Source organism: Barbus barbus (assembly GCF_936440315.1).
Source record: "Barbus barbus genome assembly, chromosome: 40".
NCBI lineage: Eukaryota > Metazoa > Chordata > Actinopteri > Cypriniformes > Cyprinidae > Barbus > Barbus barbus.
The window spans coordinates 7,696,462-7,712,600 of NC_136718.1; the positions used below are offsets into that span (position 1 = coordinate 7,696,462).

The 16,139-nt window shown below is 38.2% G+C and overlaps 2 protein-coding genes across 6 annotated transcripts in view; both read left to right on the forward strand.

Annotated features, from left to right (window-relative positions):
- Positions 1–8,102, forward strand: part of LOC306859497 (uncharacterized protein) — a 49,852-nt gene extending 41,750 nt beyond the window's left edge. For both annotated transcript variants that reach the window (XM_079400538.1, XM_079400539.1), the window contains exons 6-7: positions 1,088–1,207; positions 6,680–8,102. In XM_079400538.1, coding sequence (XP_079256664.1) covers positions 1,088–1,207; positions 6,680–7,144 — 585 coding nt within the window. In that variant the 3' untranslated portion in view covers positions 7,145–8,102. The remainder of the gene's footprint in view (positions 1–1,087; positions 1,208–6,679) is intronic.
- A 3,672-nt stretch (positions 8,103–11,774) lies between these two features.
- LOC306859686 (zinc finger protein 704-like) overlaps positions 11,775–16,139 on the forward strand; it is a 59,828-nt gene continuing 55,463 nt past the window's right edge. For all 4 annotated transcript variants that reach the window (XR_013783325.1, XR_013783326.1, XM_079400860.1 and 1 more), the window contains exons 1-2: positions 11,775–12,175; positions 14,166–14,386. Coding sequence is in view for 2 of the 4 variants with exons in the window: in XM_079400860.1 (XP_079256986.1) it covers positions 11,984–12,175; positions 14,166–14,386 (413 nt within the window). In the remaining 2 variants the exon portion in view is untranslated. The remainder of the gene's footprint in view (positions 12,176–14,165; positions 14,387–16,139) is intronic.

Consider the following 16,139-nt stretch of genomic DNA (forward strand, 5'->3'; position numbering starts at 1 on the left):
TGTTTTGTTTATTAAGTACATTAAATATGCACATGTATTTGTAGCATACATAGCATGAAATATATATTTCAAAAAATATATTATACATTTTACTGTATTTATTTATCAGTAGGGCAGTGTAATTTTAGATTTTTGTGTACACTCTTATGGTTTTCATTAACATTTAGCTTTTATTTTACATTTTTAGAATTCATTTTATCTAGTTTTTTAAATAATTGTTATATTTTTTATATTATTATTTAAGTTTAATTTATTTATTTCCAGTCAACATTTTTCATGTAATATTTATATTTTATTGTATTTCAAATTTATTTCAGTTATGTTTTGTTTTAGTTACCAATAATATCCCTGTTGTTGAAGGAATAGTTCACTAAAAATGAACATTTGCTAAAAATGTACTCACCCCAAATGGGTGCCGTCAGAATAAGAGTTCAAACAGCTGATAAAACATCATAATAATCCACAAGCAATCCAAACCACTCCAATCCACTAATTAACATCTTGTGAAGCGAGAAATTGCAAGTTTGTAAGAAACAAATCCATCATTAAGATGTTTTAACTTTAAACCGTCACTTCTGGCCAAAATACCTCTATCCATAATTACACTTCCTGCCTGAATTTGTTTCCTACAAACACACAGCTTTTCACAAGATGTTAACTGATAGACTGGAGTGGTGTGGGTTACTTATGGATTATTGTGATGTTTTTATCAGCTGTTTGGTCTCTCATTCTGACGGCACCCATTCACTGCAGAGGATCCATTGGTGAGCAAGTGATGTAATGCTACATTTCTCCAAATCTGTTCAGAAACAAACTTATCTATAACTCATCTATAAGGGTGTGTACATTTTAAGCAATTTTTAATCAATTAAACTGTAGAGTCTGACTGGGGATGAATTATTCAGAATGAAGAGTTGCTGATTCATTGCAAATATTGGACACAAAATTGATACGTTCACAAAACAGATGTTGCTGCTTCTCTCATAAACTCACGAACATGGAGAGCTAGACACAAAAATCAGTTTGTTTGCATTAGCAGTGCCTGAGGTGGTCTGAATAGCCTGCATGTTCCTCATGTGTCCAACAGGAGGCGGTCTTCATGGGCAACGGAGAGCAGTACATTTGGAAACCACCAGAGGAGGATGAGATGATCGTGCCAGGGGCTCCTCAGCTGGAGAACGGACACAGCCATCCCACTGCCGTGGAGGTAACGTCTCCCTCGCTATCCCAGCACTGCAGACGGGGTCATGACATTTGTCTATGTTTGCATGAAGGGATCAGGTTTCAGACTTTGACCTTTGACCTCTAAATCTCAGGACCACTTGCGTACATTTCCGATCTCTTTGGTTTGTCCCTTGTGTGTCAATAAAGAGTGTTTTCTGGGACAGGAAGTGAGTGGAGTGATGGCTGCAGTCTGATAAACTGGCTTGAAAGTGAGAAAGTTTGAGCCTTCTTTTCTCCCTCCCCCTCTCATCTCTCTTACTGCTCACTCTCTCTCTATGGCAGGCTTGACTAACAGGCCGGTCAAAGGTCTGTAGACTGTGCTTGTTGACTGTCAGTTCAGGGTTGGTCTGAGGGAAGGAGGGAAGGAATACGAGAAGTGGGGAGAGGTCAGGACAGACAGGCACTCTGGGTCAACTTGTGTTTAATCAACTTCCTGTGGCCAATCAATGCATACAACTTTGATTCAGATAAAAGCATTTAGAGCCAAGATGTGTAGTGTAGATTATGTTTGAAGAATAGATACAGATTCTAACAGGAAGTTATATGCACCATTATCACTGCAAAAAAAGATTTTCTTAATCAGTGTTGTCTCCTTTTGAGGTAAAATACCCTAAATGTTATCAAAATCTTGTAATATATTACTTTAAGACTAAGAATAGACTAATAGTTTGGAGTCCTAAAGATTTATTTTATTTTATGTTTTTAATATTTAACATTTCTTATGCTCAGCAAGGCCGAATTTATGTGATCAGAAATACAAAAAAAAAAGAAAAATTCAAATTTCTATTTGAATATATTTTATTCATGTGATGCAAAGCTGAATTTTCAGCATCATTACTCCAGTCTTCAGTGTCACGTGATCCTTCAGAAATCGTTCTAATATGTGAACCAGGACCACAAAACCAGTCATAAGGGACAATTTTCTGAAATTGAGATTTATACATCATCACAACTGAGTAAATAAGCTTTCCATTGATGTATGGTTTGTTATGATAGGACAATATTTGGCCGAGATACAACTATTTGAAAATCTGAGTGTGCAAATAAAATCAAAATATTGAGAAAATCGCCTTTAAAGTTGTGCAAATGAAGTTCTTAGCAATACATATTACAAATCAAAAATTAAGTTTTGATATAGTCATGGTAGGAAACTTACAAAATATCTTCATGGAGCATTATATTTACTTAATGTCTAAATGATTTTTGGCATAAAAGAAAAATAATAATAATAATTTTGACCCATGCAATGCATTTTTGGCTATTGCTACAAATATACCCCAGCGACTTAAGACTGGTTTTGTGGTCCAGGGTCACATATGATTTGCTGCTTGAGAAATATTTATTATTATCAATGTATAAAACAGTCATGCTGCTTAATAATATATGATTAACTTCTGAACAATAGTATATATCAAATAAAGTCTAAATAGTTTTGTCGTTTTAAATATAAAGCTCACTAAACGTAGTTGGTTAAAACAAGGAAAACTTGTAGAGTAAATACAAGCAGTTTGAATTCAAGATACACTAAAAAAAAAAAAAAAGTATATTTAGACCGTAATGTGATGCAGTCATGCATAGTCATACATAATACATTACAGTACTATTAGTAATAAACTGGATGTGGTTTAATTACACAATAACCACGTTTATACATTTATCATCAATAAATTCAATTGGTTTCCTTATACATTTTAATTAATTTATTATTGTTTGTTCCATAGCTAGCCATATTTCAACCATGTTTGTACTTTTTACCTGACTAAATGTAATTTTAGACAAGAAATTTGAAGAAATGCATTTTAAAAATATGTTTCTTTAAATAAAATCAAATAATGCAATGGATTTCTATGCATATGCTACTTAATCTACATACATTTTTTAAGTGTATATTAAAAAAAAAAACAATCATTGATACTATTATGTTCTCTTATTTTAAAATGTGCACCTCGAGTGGCATTGAAGTACTCTGAAAATGACATTCTACACTTGTTTTGTTGGATAGCAGTGTAACAGCAAGCTGAGCGTCTTTGGCTCGGATGGAAGTGTTGGCTGTTGTAACCAGTGAGCTGAATACACTTCTCCACGCTCCGTCTCTCACTTCTCTGCTCATTCCTTCTCTTGTCCAGACACACCCAGTTTCATGTCATGAGGTGTGTGGGCGTGACGCTGCATGGCCCTCTGCTCCACTTCACTTAACACATTGTACTCAACATGGGAAAAATCATTGGATTTTAAAAAACATCTTTAGACTTTTTTAAATAATTTTTGCAGTTTATTTCAAGGGTTGGTTTATTTCAAACTGTGTGGTTTCATTGTGAGCGCATAAAAACTGCATGCAATTTATTATATTACTACATTATTCATTTACAGTTGGAATTGTTTTCTGTCTATTGTAAGTATCTAATATAATCTTAATTAGAAATCGCCAAACAGTTCAATTCCCACTGTTTTTGTGACTCCTGCAGACATGCTGCAACTCATGTAAGATTGAATTGTCTCAGAAGACTGCTTTTGAAAGAAGAGAAATTAGAAAAAAAAAAAACGTTTGTGTGTGTGTGTGTGCGGGGGGGTATATTGCAAGGGAATGAGAAAGAGAGAGCAATATGAAGGGGAAAGAAAAGACAGTGAGAGAGCAAGAGGAAGGAGAAAAACCTCTCAAGGCTTTCTCAACAGCTGCAGAGAGTTTTGAAACCCCCGTCATTGTGATTTCCTCTTGCTCTACAAAGCGCTGCACAGCACAGTAAACAATGCTCGACAAGGAGGAAAAGAGATCAGAGGGGCGCACACAGACACACACACATTTGGGAGTTTCAAACAACATGAAACTCAGCGGTTTTCTTAAAATCGGCTGGTTCAGTCATGCCTGTGTTCAGACGCATGCTATGCGTCGTGCCGTGGCCTGCAGATTACAGTGCAGGCTGAAATACTGAACGCTGCAGCGCTGTTTTCCAGACCGGTTAGAGGTGTTAACATGACAAACGCAATCGTATCCGCAGCTCGATTCATGCCATAACATCTCGTCAGCCTGTACACACGAATGCTGTAAAGGTCACTATGTGAGTTGGAGAGCCGAGTTGAATTCTTGACTTAGATTTTACACATGCCATTGAGCTGGGAGTGCTAAATGTCATCTACCACAGAGAGGGCATGTGAGGTGAACATGCACACACACACACACACACACACACACACATACACACAAACACACGCTCATCAGTGTTAGGGGTGTGCAATATTGACAATATCTCAATATTTTGGGGGATTTTTTCAATAATAATAATTACATGATATTTTTAATGTGTTTTTGATCTGGTTTAAGCCTGTTGTGGATAAATAAATATGACACTAAAACCACCAGTAAGTGGCCTCATTTGAATTTATAACATACTTTGCGACAATTATATGGGTACATTTTATATAGTATGAATATGGGTAGTATGAGGGACATTCAGACATACTATATCCACGATGTTGATATGGTCATGTGACCTACAGCATCAGTTCACTGCCATTCATAAATTATCTCCCGTGGCCTCATGGGATAGTAAAGTGTCCACTGAATGTGGATCCTGATGGAGGTAGTAGCCTAGGTCATCCGGGTACTTTTCGCCTACTGTTTTATGAATACTGTGAATTCTTTTGGCGAGCTGTTTTTCACATACAATATAGTAGGGAAGTATTCAATTTCAGACACAGCACCTGTTTTAATGAGTGATTCATTGACTCATTCATTCAAATGATTTGTTCAAAACGGCTGATTCATTTAGAAACAAAGCAAGTCACTCTCTTTATGAATGCATCATTGAATCAAATGATTCATTAAAAACAGATTCATTCAGGAACAAAACACCCAATGTTGCTCTGAGATGCAGACAACAATTACAATATTATCGTGGATGATAAATATCGCACACCCCTAAATAGTGTACGTTAGATGTTTTCTTGTATCACATATTCATAATAGTGCACACATGGACATTCGAGGAGGATTGTGGGAAATCTTCCTACCCTAATAGCTCCTGTCTGGTTAGCGGGGTTAATGGCTTCTCGGTGGGCTGCTGCGGTGAAAGTTTAACAGGCTTATCTGCAGGTTAGGTAACAGATAAGAGCGTTTACATTGGCTCTGTCGATCACAGCTAAAGTAGGTCATGTTTCTGCTGTGTGCAAGTAGAGTCCTGTTACCACACACACTATGACACACGAGTCAAACACTCAGTGCTGTAGGCATCAGTGTAGTGCGTTTACTACAACTTCAGGCATATTAGAGGTTGTGTTGTGTTAACTCTTATCTGTCCTGTTGCCTTTTTACTTTTACCTTGTTAAACCAGTTGTTACTATTACTATTGATCAAACCACTAAATCTGATAAATTTTTGATGTATTGTGAATGATACTTATGGTCTTGTTGAGAAGTGGTATGCTGTTACTTTTATAAGTGATAAAACTTAAACAGTTCACCTGATTAAAAAAATTATAAAGAATAACAATTAAATTGATGGAGATATTGATGGAGATAAACAAATATCAAAAAGATGAGGCAAGTAAGCAACCAACTAGTAGCCACACAGAACACTGTAGCAACCACTTAGAACACCCTAGCAACCATCTGGAATACCCTAGCAAACACTTAGCATCATAGCAATGATCCAGAACATCATACCAACCACCAGGTACAACTTAGCAATCCCTTAGTACAACCTAGCACACATAACAGCCTAGGAACCACAAAACCAACCTAACAACCACTTTAACAACCCTAGCAACCACCTAGAACAGCTTAGCAATCTCTTAAAACGCCCTAGCAACCCCCAAGCATAACTTATTAACCACCCAAAACACCCAGAACACCCTTACAACCACCAATAACAGCCTAACAACCATCCAGAGCAACATAGTAACCACTTAGTACACCCTAGTAACAAGTCAGAACAGCACCTAGAATACCCTAGCAACCACAAGAACAACCTTACAACCATCCAGAACACTGTAGTAACCACACAGAACACCCTAATAAACATACAACAGCACCCAGGCACCCACCTGGAACTTGCAAGCAGCCACACTTAGCAACCATACAGAACACCATAAAGCATTACTCAGGCATCCCCCCAGAACATACTAACAACCACCAAAAACAACCTAGCAAGCATGTAACCATCAAGAATAGCCTAGCAAACTCCAAGAACAACCAACCACTCATATCAGCCTAGCAACCAACCAGAACACCCTAGTAACTGCATAGGCAAGTTGTAGATAGCATTTGCTGGTGGAAATGAACTGATCAATGAAATGAAATGATCAGTGTGTTTTTTTGTAACTCCTTCAGCACTATAACTGTAACTTGAGAATGCGCCCCAGGACGGTTATTATTACGAAATCCTCTTTGGCAAAGCTGATCTTTGGCAGGCTCTTAAGTGTTTCTCATTCTGCGGTTCTCTCTCTCTGTCTGTTCTCAGATCTCTGACATGTACTCTACTGTTTGTAAGACCCTGAAGAGGAGACACCAGCAGGGTCAAAGCCAGGAGGATAGCAGGCCGACGGCCTCTGCTGTGTCCCCAGCGGTGGACCGGTGCGGTGCGGGCTGGCCTTCCGCCGTTGCTGCAGGGGAAGAACTGTGGGGGGGGAGCGGCCCCCAGGAGGAGCCCTGCTACGAGCCTGTGGGTGAGAAGACTTGGCCCCGGGGCCTGGCACAAGAGTCAGACCCGGCCTACGCCACAATTGATTCCCACCGGAAACGGGAGAAGCTGGCCAGCAACACGCTGAAGCCTAAAAAGAAACCCGTGCAGGGTCCGGGCAGAGCCATGACCTGCGAGAACTTTTACGAGACTATCGGCGACGTGAAGCAGGGAGCAAACGCAGCAAGCACCACCACTATCTTTACCTTTAACGACGGCATGGAAATGTACGTTACGGGGCTATAAAAAAGCCTGACTTAAACCGTCAAATTAAACACCTACAGAGGGAAAAAAACAAACTGCAGCCCTCTGACAAATGAAAAGATACACAGCCTACAGCTGCCAAACACACACCAACCTACATAATCACACAACCAATGTATATTTATTCTTACCATAGGAGTGCACAATCAGCTGCAACACTCATGCAGACAAAACAACACTGAATTGGCTGAACCAGGCCTGCAGCCGGGCTGTTTTTAGCTGACAGGCATACTCACAAAATCCAGGGATCTAAACTGGTTTTTCCACAATGCTACAGTTGCTAATGATAGTTTACTGCAGGGTTAAATTCAATATGACTTTAAGACTCACTGTAGCACAGGGGAGTTTGTATCTGATTACATACACTGCCAGCTGAACGTTTGGAGTAATTAAGCTTTTTTATGTTTTTGTAAGAAGTCTCTCAATTAGACTGCAATTATTTGATCAAAAACATCATAAATTCAGTAAAACGGTTTAATATTACTACAATTTAAAATAACTGTTTTCTATATGAATATATTTGAATACGTAATTTATTCCTGTGATGCAAAGCTGAATTTTCAGCATCATTACTCCAGTCTTCAATGTCACATGATCCTTCAGAATTAATTCAGCTTTGCATCACAGAATTAAATTACATTTTACGATATATTCAAATAGAAAACATTTAAAATTGTAGTAATATTTCTTTATTATTGGTCAAAAATACAGCCTGGGTGAAGTTAAGAAACTTCTTTCAGGAACAAAACAAATCTTAATTTTTCCAAGCATATGATTGGTTGTGTAAAATCACAATGTACACACTGTTGGTCAATCCCACTTCCGTGTGAGCACTACCCGCACATTAACACAGGAATCACATGAGACGTCAGTTTAACCCCACTCCCCTCCCACTCTGAAAACACACCTGACTGGTTCTCTCAGCTTGAGACGGCCAGCCACCACCACAGTGTTAGTTTAGCTGAAACAAAAGAATACAGAGTTAACTTCTCTTGTTTTCCACCTTAAACATTATGTATGCGGTGTGACAGTTTAGGTGGTGTACATAAAGTATGTCTGGTCATTTTTCAGTACGCATGTAACTTGCAGTCAGGCCCAAGTGGAATCTGCAGATTTGTATTTTTTAAGAAAATGGAGTTAAAATGGGTTTAATGAAGCTACCTGGTTATCTGAATGCATTAGATACTATTATTATTACTTTACAATAAAATACATATATAATAATATTTTTTATATTCACTAATGCTCAAAAGTTTAGGGTCTGTATGATAAGTCAACCTATAAAATAATCAATAAAAATTTTTGCAGAGCTTTCTGTGGAGTTTTGCGGATACAGATTCCATGTGGGCCTGCTTAAAGGTCACTTTATGGCTGTGTAAGTGCATTAGCTCTAAATTTCTTTTGATTTTTGGTCATTTCGTCTATAGCATGCCACTTCTGCCCAATCTTTGGATGTGTCAGGTAGTTTTAGTGATATGCCACTCGTTTCTCACAAGATTTTACATTTTTGCAATATTAACGGAATGGAAAAGTAGGAAGAAAAGCAAAACAAGATTTTTTGGGATGCCTCGGCCTAGCTACTTAACATGTCATTTTCAATGGCTGTTGTAAACATGCGAGTTTATGAGGCTTGTAGCATCGGTGTGCTGGAACGTTGCGGTGTGCGTACAGAGGGCAATAAAGGCTTCTAGTTTGGCCGGGGTCGCTCTCGATCCACTGTTCTCAGGTCAGTGTGTGCCAGCACTGCTCCCCAGCTCGCTGGGCCTCTGGCTGGCTTAGCCGTCAGCAGCATTTCATGGAGACAGTGTCCAAGGAAAACACAGCACAAGGCTTATGGTTGCTAGTAAATGTCTTTGGGAAGGACGTCTCAAATTCTGGGCTGTCTGTGTGACTTGATCCTATTGTAAACAATGCCTTTCCCACATGCATTACAGGAGCTTGGATTAGGATCGGGGAAAATAATAGCACAATGGAGCAACCTCTGCAAGGGGAAACCATTCGAGATGATCCCCGAAGTCTTCCGAGGGCCATGAAATAAAACATCTCCAATGCATGATTGGTGATTTTACTACACCGTGCATATTCAGATCATTGAAGTCTGTTGGAGGGCTACAGGAAAGGCCCGGAGGAAAGGGATTTTGGGATTCGAGAGGGCCAAATTATCAGCTCAGGGATGGATAGATAGAGTTCATTAAGGAGAAATAACCAATATACTGTCCTCATCCATGTCACATGCAACCTCTGGTGAGAAACGTTGGGTTTGTCATGTCAGTTTTAATATATACTAAGATGAAAGATTTTTATGGCACTCTATTTTCTTATGAAATTGTATTGGTTAACTCGTTTCCACTTGTAGCAACGTGTTGAGAAAGCTACTATCACTGCCATTCACGTGTTCCACTGTTCTGTTCAAGTATAGGCTGCAACGATTTTCTTGCTCGCAATGCATGCTTCTGGAAACAAAAACTCTCGCTTTTTTTTTTCTTTCTCCTCTCTGGTGCATCAGATATAATGTATGATTCATTCCTGTGCCTCTCACTATAAGACATAGTGCCAAAAAATGGAATACCAGTCACCAAATGGGAAGTGGAGACACCACAGGCAACTGCTTCTGAGAGGTTATGGATCTTCTCAGGGAGCACAAACCACATATCTGGTCCAGGACTCGTCCAAAACGCTGGGGATCTGGTCTCAAAGCAACTGTAGGCCCTCCCTGCCGTTATTAATATGTGTCCTTCAGATTTGACGTTTGCCATATTGAGGGAGGAAGTGTGCTCCAATTTAGCTTTGGCTCGGTGGTTCCTCCCAATCCTGAATCTGACCTTCTAGCACAGGGCTTGCTTTGCATTGCGGGGCGAATCGGTGCTTTTGATGTTGTCGCTTCTGAGAGAGGCTGGGAGAACCGATTGTCCGGCCGTGCATTGTTTTTGATGAAAACGAGATCTTTCAGGGTGTTATTTGTACAGGTTGTACAAGGGTTTATTGGTTTTTCAATCATGTTTGTTCTTAAAAGAGGCCGAGAAATGACATGCCCAAAGTATGATATTTATTGGCAAGTATGTAAATAAAATATCTATTAAAAATCCATCTGCTTGCGTTCAACAGACGTATCGACTGACGTGATGCTTCTTATTCACTCAACCATATGTGGTTAAACAGAAATAGACATTCTACTATAACAAAACAGACCAAATCGCATGTATATAGAGCGTACTGCAATGCAACATAACTATATTATAAAAGAAAAGCTCTGGTATTGATGTTTTAAAAAGCAATGAAAGGTTTCTACTTCTGCTGTTTAGGTTGTATGTTGTGAAGTGTGTACATAGTAACACTGCTTCCCCAGCATATGTCCTTGGCTTAACTGAGTTTATGTGTGGTCCACCCAAAGTTTAACACAGAGTATGGTGTATAAAAATAAAAAATCTGTTTAGTAATATTCTGTGCAAAAAAAAAAAAAGATTGTAATGTTTTCTATAAAAAAATCATTCATATAAATATTTGTTTTTACTTTTTTAATAAAGTTGCACCTTATGACTGGTTGTACGTTGATTATTCTGCTGCAATATATCATGAATGTGTATGATTATTGAGGAATTTGATTTTTGAAAGCATTAAATACATTAAATAAACATTAAAAACATTAAATAAAACATGTCTTTTATCTCACAATTCAACATTTAAACTTAGAAATGTGAAATAATTTATTTTCTGTGGTGGAATACTGAGAAAAAATGTGAGAATATAGTCAGAATGACTTTTTTTTCAGAAATATTCAAAACAAAGTCTCAATTGTGAGATATAAACAGAGAATTGTCACAATTACCTGTTTTATTTTTCTATTATGTGGTGGAAACAGGCTTTAATAGTAATAAGTTTATAAGGTAGGAGAATAATGAAACAGCATAATGAATAATGAAAATTGCTGTTAAATGATTATTTATTGCACAAATACATACCTGTCTAGGAGGTCCACAAAATATGCATCAAATCAAATGTCAAGCTCTTTGTTTTATGTGAGAACTGCATATAGGGTGGTGGTTTTTAAAACCTATGCTGACAAAAAGCTGGTCTCCCAGTCTGGACAGCTGCTGCTCAGCTGGTTTACCTGATTTCCCAGCCTGACCGACTGAAACCCCTTTAAAACAGTCTGGTCGGACTGACAGGCACTAAAACCAGCGAACCAGTTTAGGCTGGTTTGAGATGGGGGGTTTTCAGCAAGCTAAGCTCGCATAAATACTCATTAAAAGTATTTCTCACTCATGTTTGTGTACTTATGCGTTCGACGAGTGAGTTATTTCATGACTTGTTTCGCCGTTCAAGCTGAGAAACAATGCTTTTTTAGAAAGTGCGTCAATTTTGACCGGCGTTTTTTCCTCTTCCTCTCTCTCTCTCGCTCTCTGTCTCTGTCTGCACCGGCCGGCGAACCATGGAGACACACCTCCTCAAGTCGAGAAAAAAATCATTCCGACGTTTCCCGAGCGACCAATCAGCTGCAGATCTGCGATGGCCGCGTGCCTAAATAGAATGTTTATGTACGCCGAGAGCCAATCAGAATCAATGAGGGGCGGAGCCGAGCGAATCTCGCTTGGCTGCACGCGCAGGATAGAGTGGGCGTGGCGTCAGGCTCTGCGAGAGAGAAAAGCAAAACAATAATTTTTATCCCCTTTTACCGGCTGCTTTTAGTGTCCGTAGTGAAATACACTCTCGGCAGGGAGTCGTAGTCCACACAATACTGTTAAATGCATCTTATCCTGCTCAGCACTAAAATCGACCGAGAGCTGGTGATTTTGCTTTAGTTATATTTGATCCAGGTTGAGAATGACTTCCAAGCGGCTTCTCGATCAGCCTCGAGCCGGCGACAGCACGCATGAGGGGCGCGAGCCTGTCACTGGAAAAGCGTTTAAAACAAACGCGCTGCATGAAGGTGCTTTAAAGTACTTTGGCAAGGAAATCTCTCCAAATGGACATTATTATACCTCAACGAGAGAGAGGCACTACATTCATAAGAAAGTAAGTGATGCATACTCATTTAAGTTTTGCATACGTTCACTTTTTGGGTTTTTTTGACAGTTCGCTGCGTTTATAGACAAGTCAAATCGACACTTGGTGCAGTTGTACGATGCCAGCTCTGCTTTTCGATTAAAACTGAAGTTTGCATGGAGAAAGTGTTAGTGGAGTGAATGCAATCTCATTTAATACTGTTGTCTGCGTTAATGTAGCGAGGCGGTAACTATTTTGCACGTAGTTTAAGATGGCGACTTAACTTGCATGTTCAAAGTTTAAAAAAAAAAAAAAAAAAAGCAGGGGGTTGGTACATTTAACCGATTCACTCACCCCTCCCCCATAGTGTCTCTACCGCGAGCTGAAGCCGGTGGAAGGGTTTGTTTTCTCAGGAACACCGCTTAGTTTTTCCTCTCAGCGGCGAGTGATGGCTTTCCAGGATATTTACTGATTAATAACAAGTGTTTGCATGTGTAACTTACGTTGTGGTTTGGAAAAAAAGTGGCATTATTATGTTAACAGTTGGTTTATGCATCGTATATGGATGAAGTAACCATATGCGTCGTTCAGTTCTTTTAAAAGCACGAGCGTTCACTTTAGAAGTGCGTTTAATTTGTCGCGTGCAGGAGTGCGTGACACGCCCCCTTTCATGATGAAGCGTTACTGTATCTGGTCTGATGTGAACTTGCACTTGACCGATACGAGCTGTGCAGTCAACTCAACTCAACACTGCCTGTAATGCAGCTCATGCATGAGTGTTTTGGGGGCGTGAGTGCATTTTATTGAATCCCATTTAAGCTATCAGGAAGTACAACGTGTTAATTTTTAAGATTGCTGGTGTTTTGCTTTAATACAAGTGCTTGGTATTAGAGGTATGCAGTTAAATTGCGTAATAACTCATTATTTAATATAGCACATCAGGAATGGGGAGGCTACTGGAAGACAGTTATATTATAACTGATAGGATGCTTCATTAATTGAAAAATACGTCAAATTTAATTTTGGATAAAGAACAATCAGTAAGTTTTGTTGCTTTTAGTCCATGTCTGTTAGCTTTGAACATACACATTTTTTTTGCATATAACAGTGGCTTAACAAAAAATGCGAATAGTGATATATTACATTAATCAAAATTCAGTTTGATTCCAAAGGTCTCAAAATCTGCATGCTAATCAAGAAAAAACAGTTTATTTAGGGGTGAAATATGCTTTTTATATATTTATTTAGTTTTTTTAGCATTTCAGTTTAGATCAGAGCTAGATTATGTTGATATATTAATAATAAATGGTTTTGAGTCATCTTGCAGCCCCTGTGGAAGTTTACTGAGACTCCCTGCCATAGATAATCCCTGTTTTCACTTTAATATTAGTTCAGTTTTAGTAATTTTGTTGTATGTTTTTGTCATTTGTATACTTTTTTTTAAATGTCTATATAGTTTTTTATTATTTTTTATTGATTATTTTTAGTTTATTTAGTATTAGTTGTTTTATTTCAGTTAAACCAGCGGTTTTCACTTCGGTACATTCATTAATGGATTTGCGCTGCGCAACATCTTCACACTGGAATTGAGAACCGCTGAGTTAAACTAATCAAATATGAGAAATAGTGCCTTGGCATTAGCAGAAATAAATGAAAAAGTTTAAATAAACTTGGAATTTTTTTTTTTTTTTTACTTAACTGCAATAACCCTGGTTTAACATCCACTATCTTAAGTGCATATAAAAGGCACAGTCTTTCCTTTCCAGGAAAATGGATCAAAGTTATTGATGACTTATCTCGGACTATCTAAAGTTTTAAATGTTCTCCAGGAAGGGAATGCCCCTAATACCACCTCTTACCGACTAGAGAAAATTATGCTTGTCAAACATAGTCTTTAACATCCTCAAAACCCTTCATAAATAATATAACCAAAATAATATTACTATGCTATCACTAACAGAATTGAATTGATTAATTTCCTTTGGACACATGACATAACTGGTAAACCTTTTATTCTCAGTTTGCATGTGGCAGAGAGGAGGACGAACAGAGCTCAGGTGGGGTCCTTAAACATGGCTGCCCTGCTCATCGCCTGATCCTGAATGGCGTCAGGCTACAAGATCAAACCCACATGGAGGCTCGGAGCCCAGTGAGAGGGCCTGGGGAGCCAGGATGTCGCCTGCCATCACCAGAGACACCGTACCCGCACATGTCCTCCATCATCCCCGTCCCACATGACAGGTCAGTTCTGATAGTTGTCTCTGAACTCATCCCATCACTACAGAGAGAACTGCGTACTCTGACACAGATTGGGTGATATAGTAATGTACACTATATCTATAATGACTATAGTACACTACTAGTCAAACGTTCGGCCACTTTTACTAAGTTTGTGTTTAATGAACTTTTAAACAGTTTAATCTATAGCTTTTTTCTTAAACTCATTCCCAGATTGTACCTTGTGAAGTTAGTAAATAATTGGAATCTGGAAGTAAAAACTAATTTCATCTTCTCTATAGGGAAAGCAATAACTCATAAAGCTTATGAGACAGACCTACTGTGAGTTCCACAGTTGTTAATTGATGGTAAATGCCTTTGTTGAATTTGTTCATTCATTTGCATTATTTGTGTTTAACAGCTGAATTTGTGGTGAAAAACTACATTACCCATGATGCTGTACTGAAATTCCACCAATCAGAGAGTCTTGATGAGCAGATTGCACCAAAAAAGCTCTGCAGGGAAAAGCTATGCTGTCAATACACTTAAATATTAGTATACTGTATATATAAGCACATTTTGAAATAAACTTAAAATATATATAATATATATTATTCAACACCTTTAAATGAAAATGTAGTATATAGTATAATCAACACCTTTAAATGAAAATGTTTATATTTCTCCCTCATTTTTAAATTTGATTGTTATTTGCAATGCTTCATGGGATTGTAGTTCTTTCCCTCACTGTCTTTTTAATTTGATTTTCAAATGCATTTTTGTTCCAGATGAAAGTTTGAAATGTTGTGTTTTACCTTTAGTTTATGGTAACACTTTAATGAAGACTGAAAAAGTGGGCAGGCACTAATGCATTAATGAGTAGGTGTGTCCAAACTTTTGAATGGCAGTAAAGATTGTTATAGTTATTCACATGCTGTAGAGTAAATTAAGCTGTGTTGAATTCATGCAAACCAGGCCTGAGGGAAACATTAAAGACATGCCTTACATTAGTCATAGATCTCACTTGTACCCCTATGTATTTGATTGTCAAGTTACTTTCTAGGTTTAATGGCTCAGTCTCTTTAAAAGTGGAATGAAGTGTTGCTTGATCAGACATGTTTTAATCTGTTGGTTAAACTGTCAATCCGCTCGCTTGCATTCGATTGCTTACAAGCCTTTATGGTGAACTTCATTAACTAGGTTCGTAAATCTTTCTTAAGACAACAGTTACATTGAGTGTCTTGTAGCCAGTGGCTTTTTCACCGCTAACACGACCCTCAGCATACCAGAGGCTGATAGTAATGTGGCACATGATGGCGTGGAGGAGACAGATGGTCCGCTTGGTCAGTGTTCAGTCAGTGTTTATGCAATCTTCATTTTTGGCGTGTTTATGAGGAATGTCTGATCAAATGTAGCATTCTGTCTCTGTTTTTGTCATTTTCACTCTTTCTCTGTTGTTTTCTTTTCCGTTTGTTTCATTCTCATCATTTTTTTTTCTTTCTAAAATCATATTCATCGCAAATACATTTAATAACCCTGTCATCATTTACTCGAGTAAAAACCAAGAGACTCAAGCAAACGATTCAGAAGTTTGAGTTCAAAAGAAAGTCAAACAGGATTTTTGGGTGAACTATGCCGTTCAAGGACACATTACCAATCCAGACCAGGTTGATTATTAAAGGGGACTGAAGCTTGGGCTTGAAAGTTGTTTAAGAGATATGTAATCTGTTTTTGTATGTGCGCACACTATCATCAGCATTGATAAATAGGTCAGTTT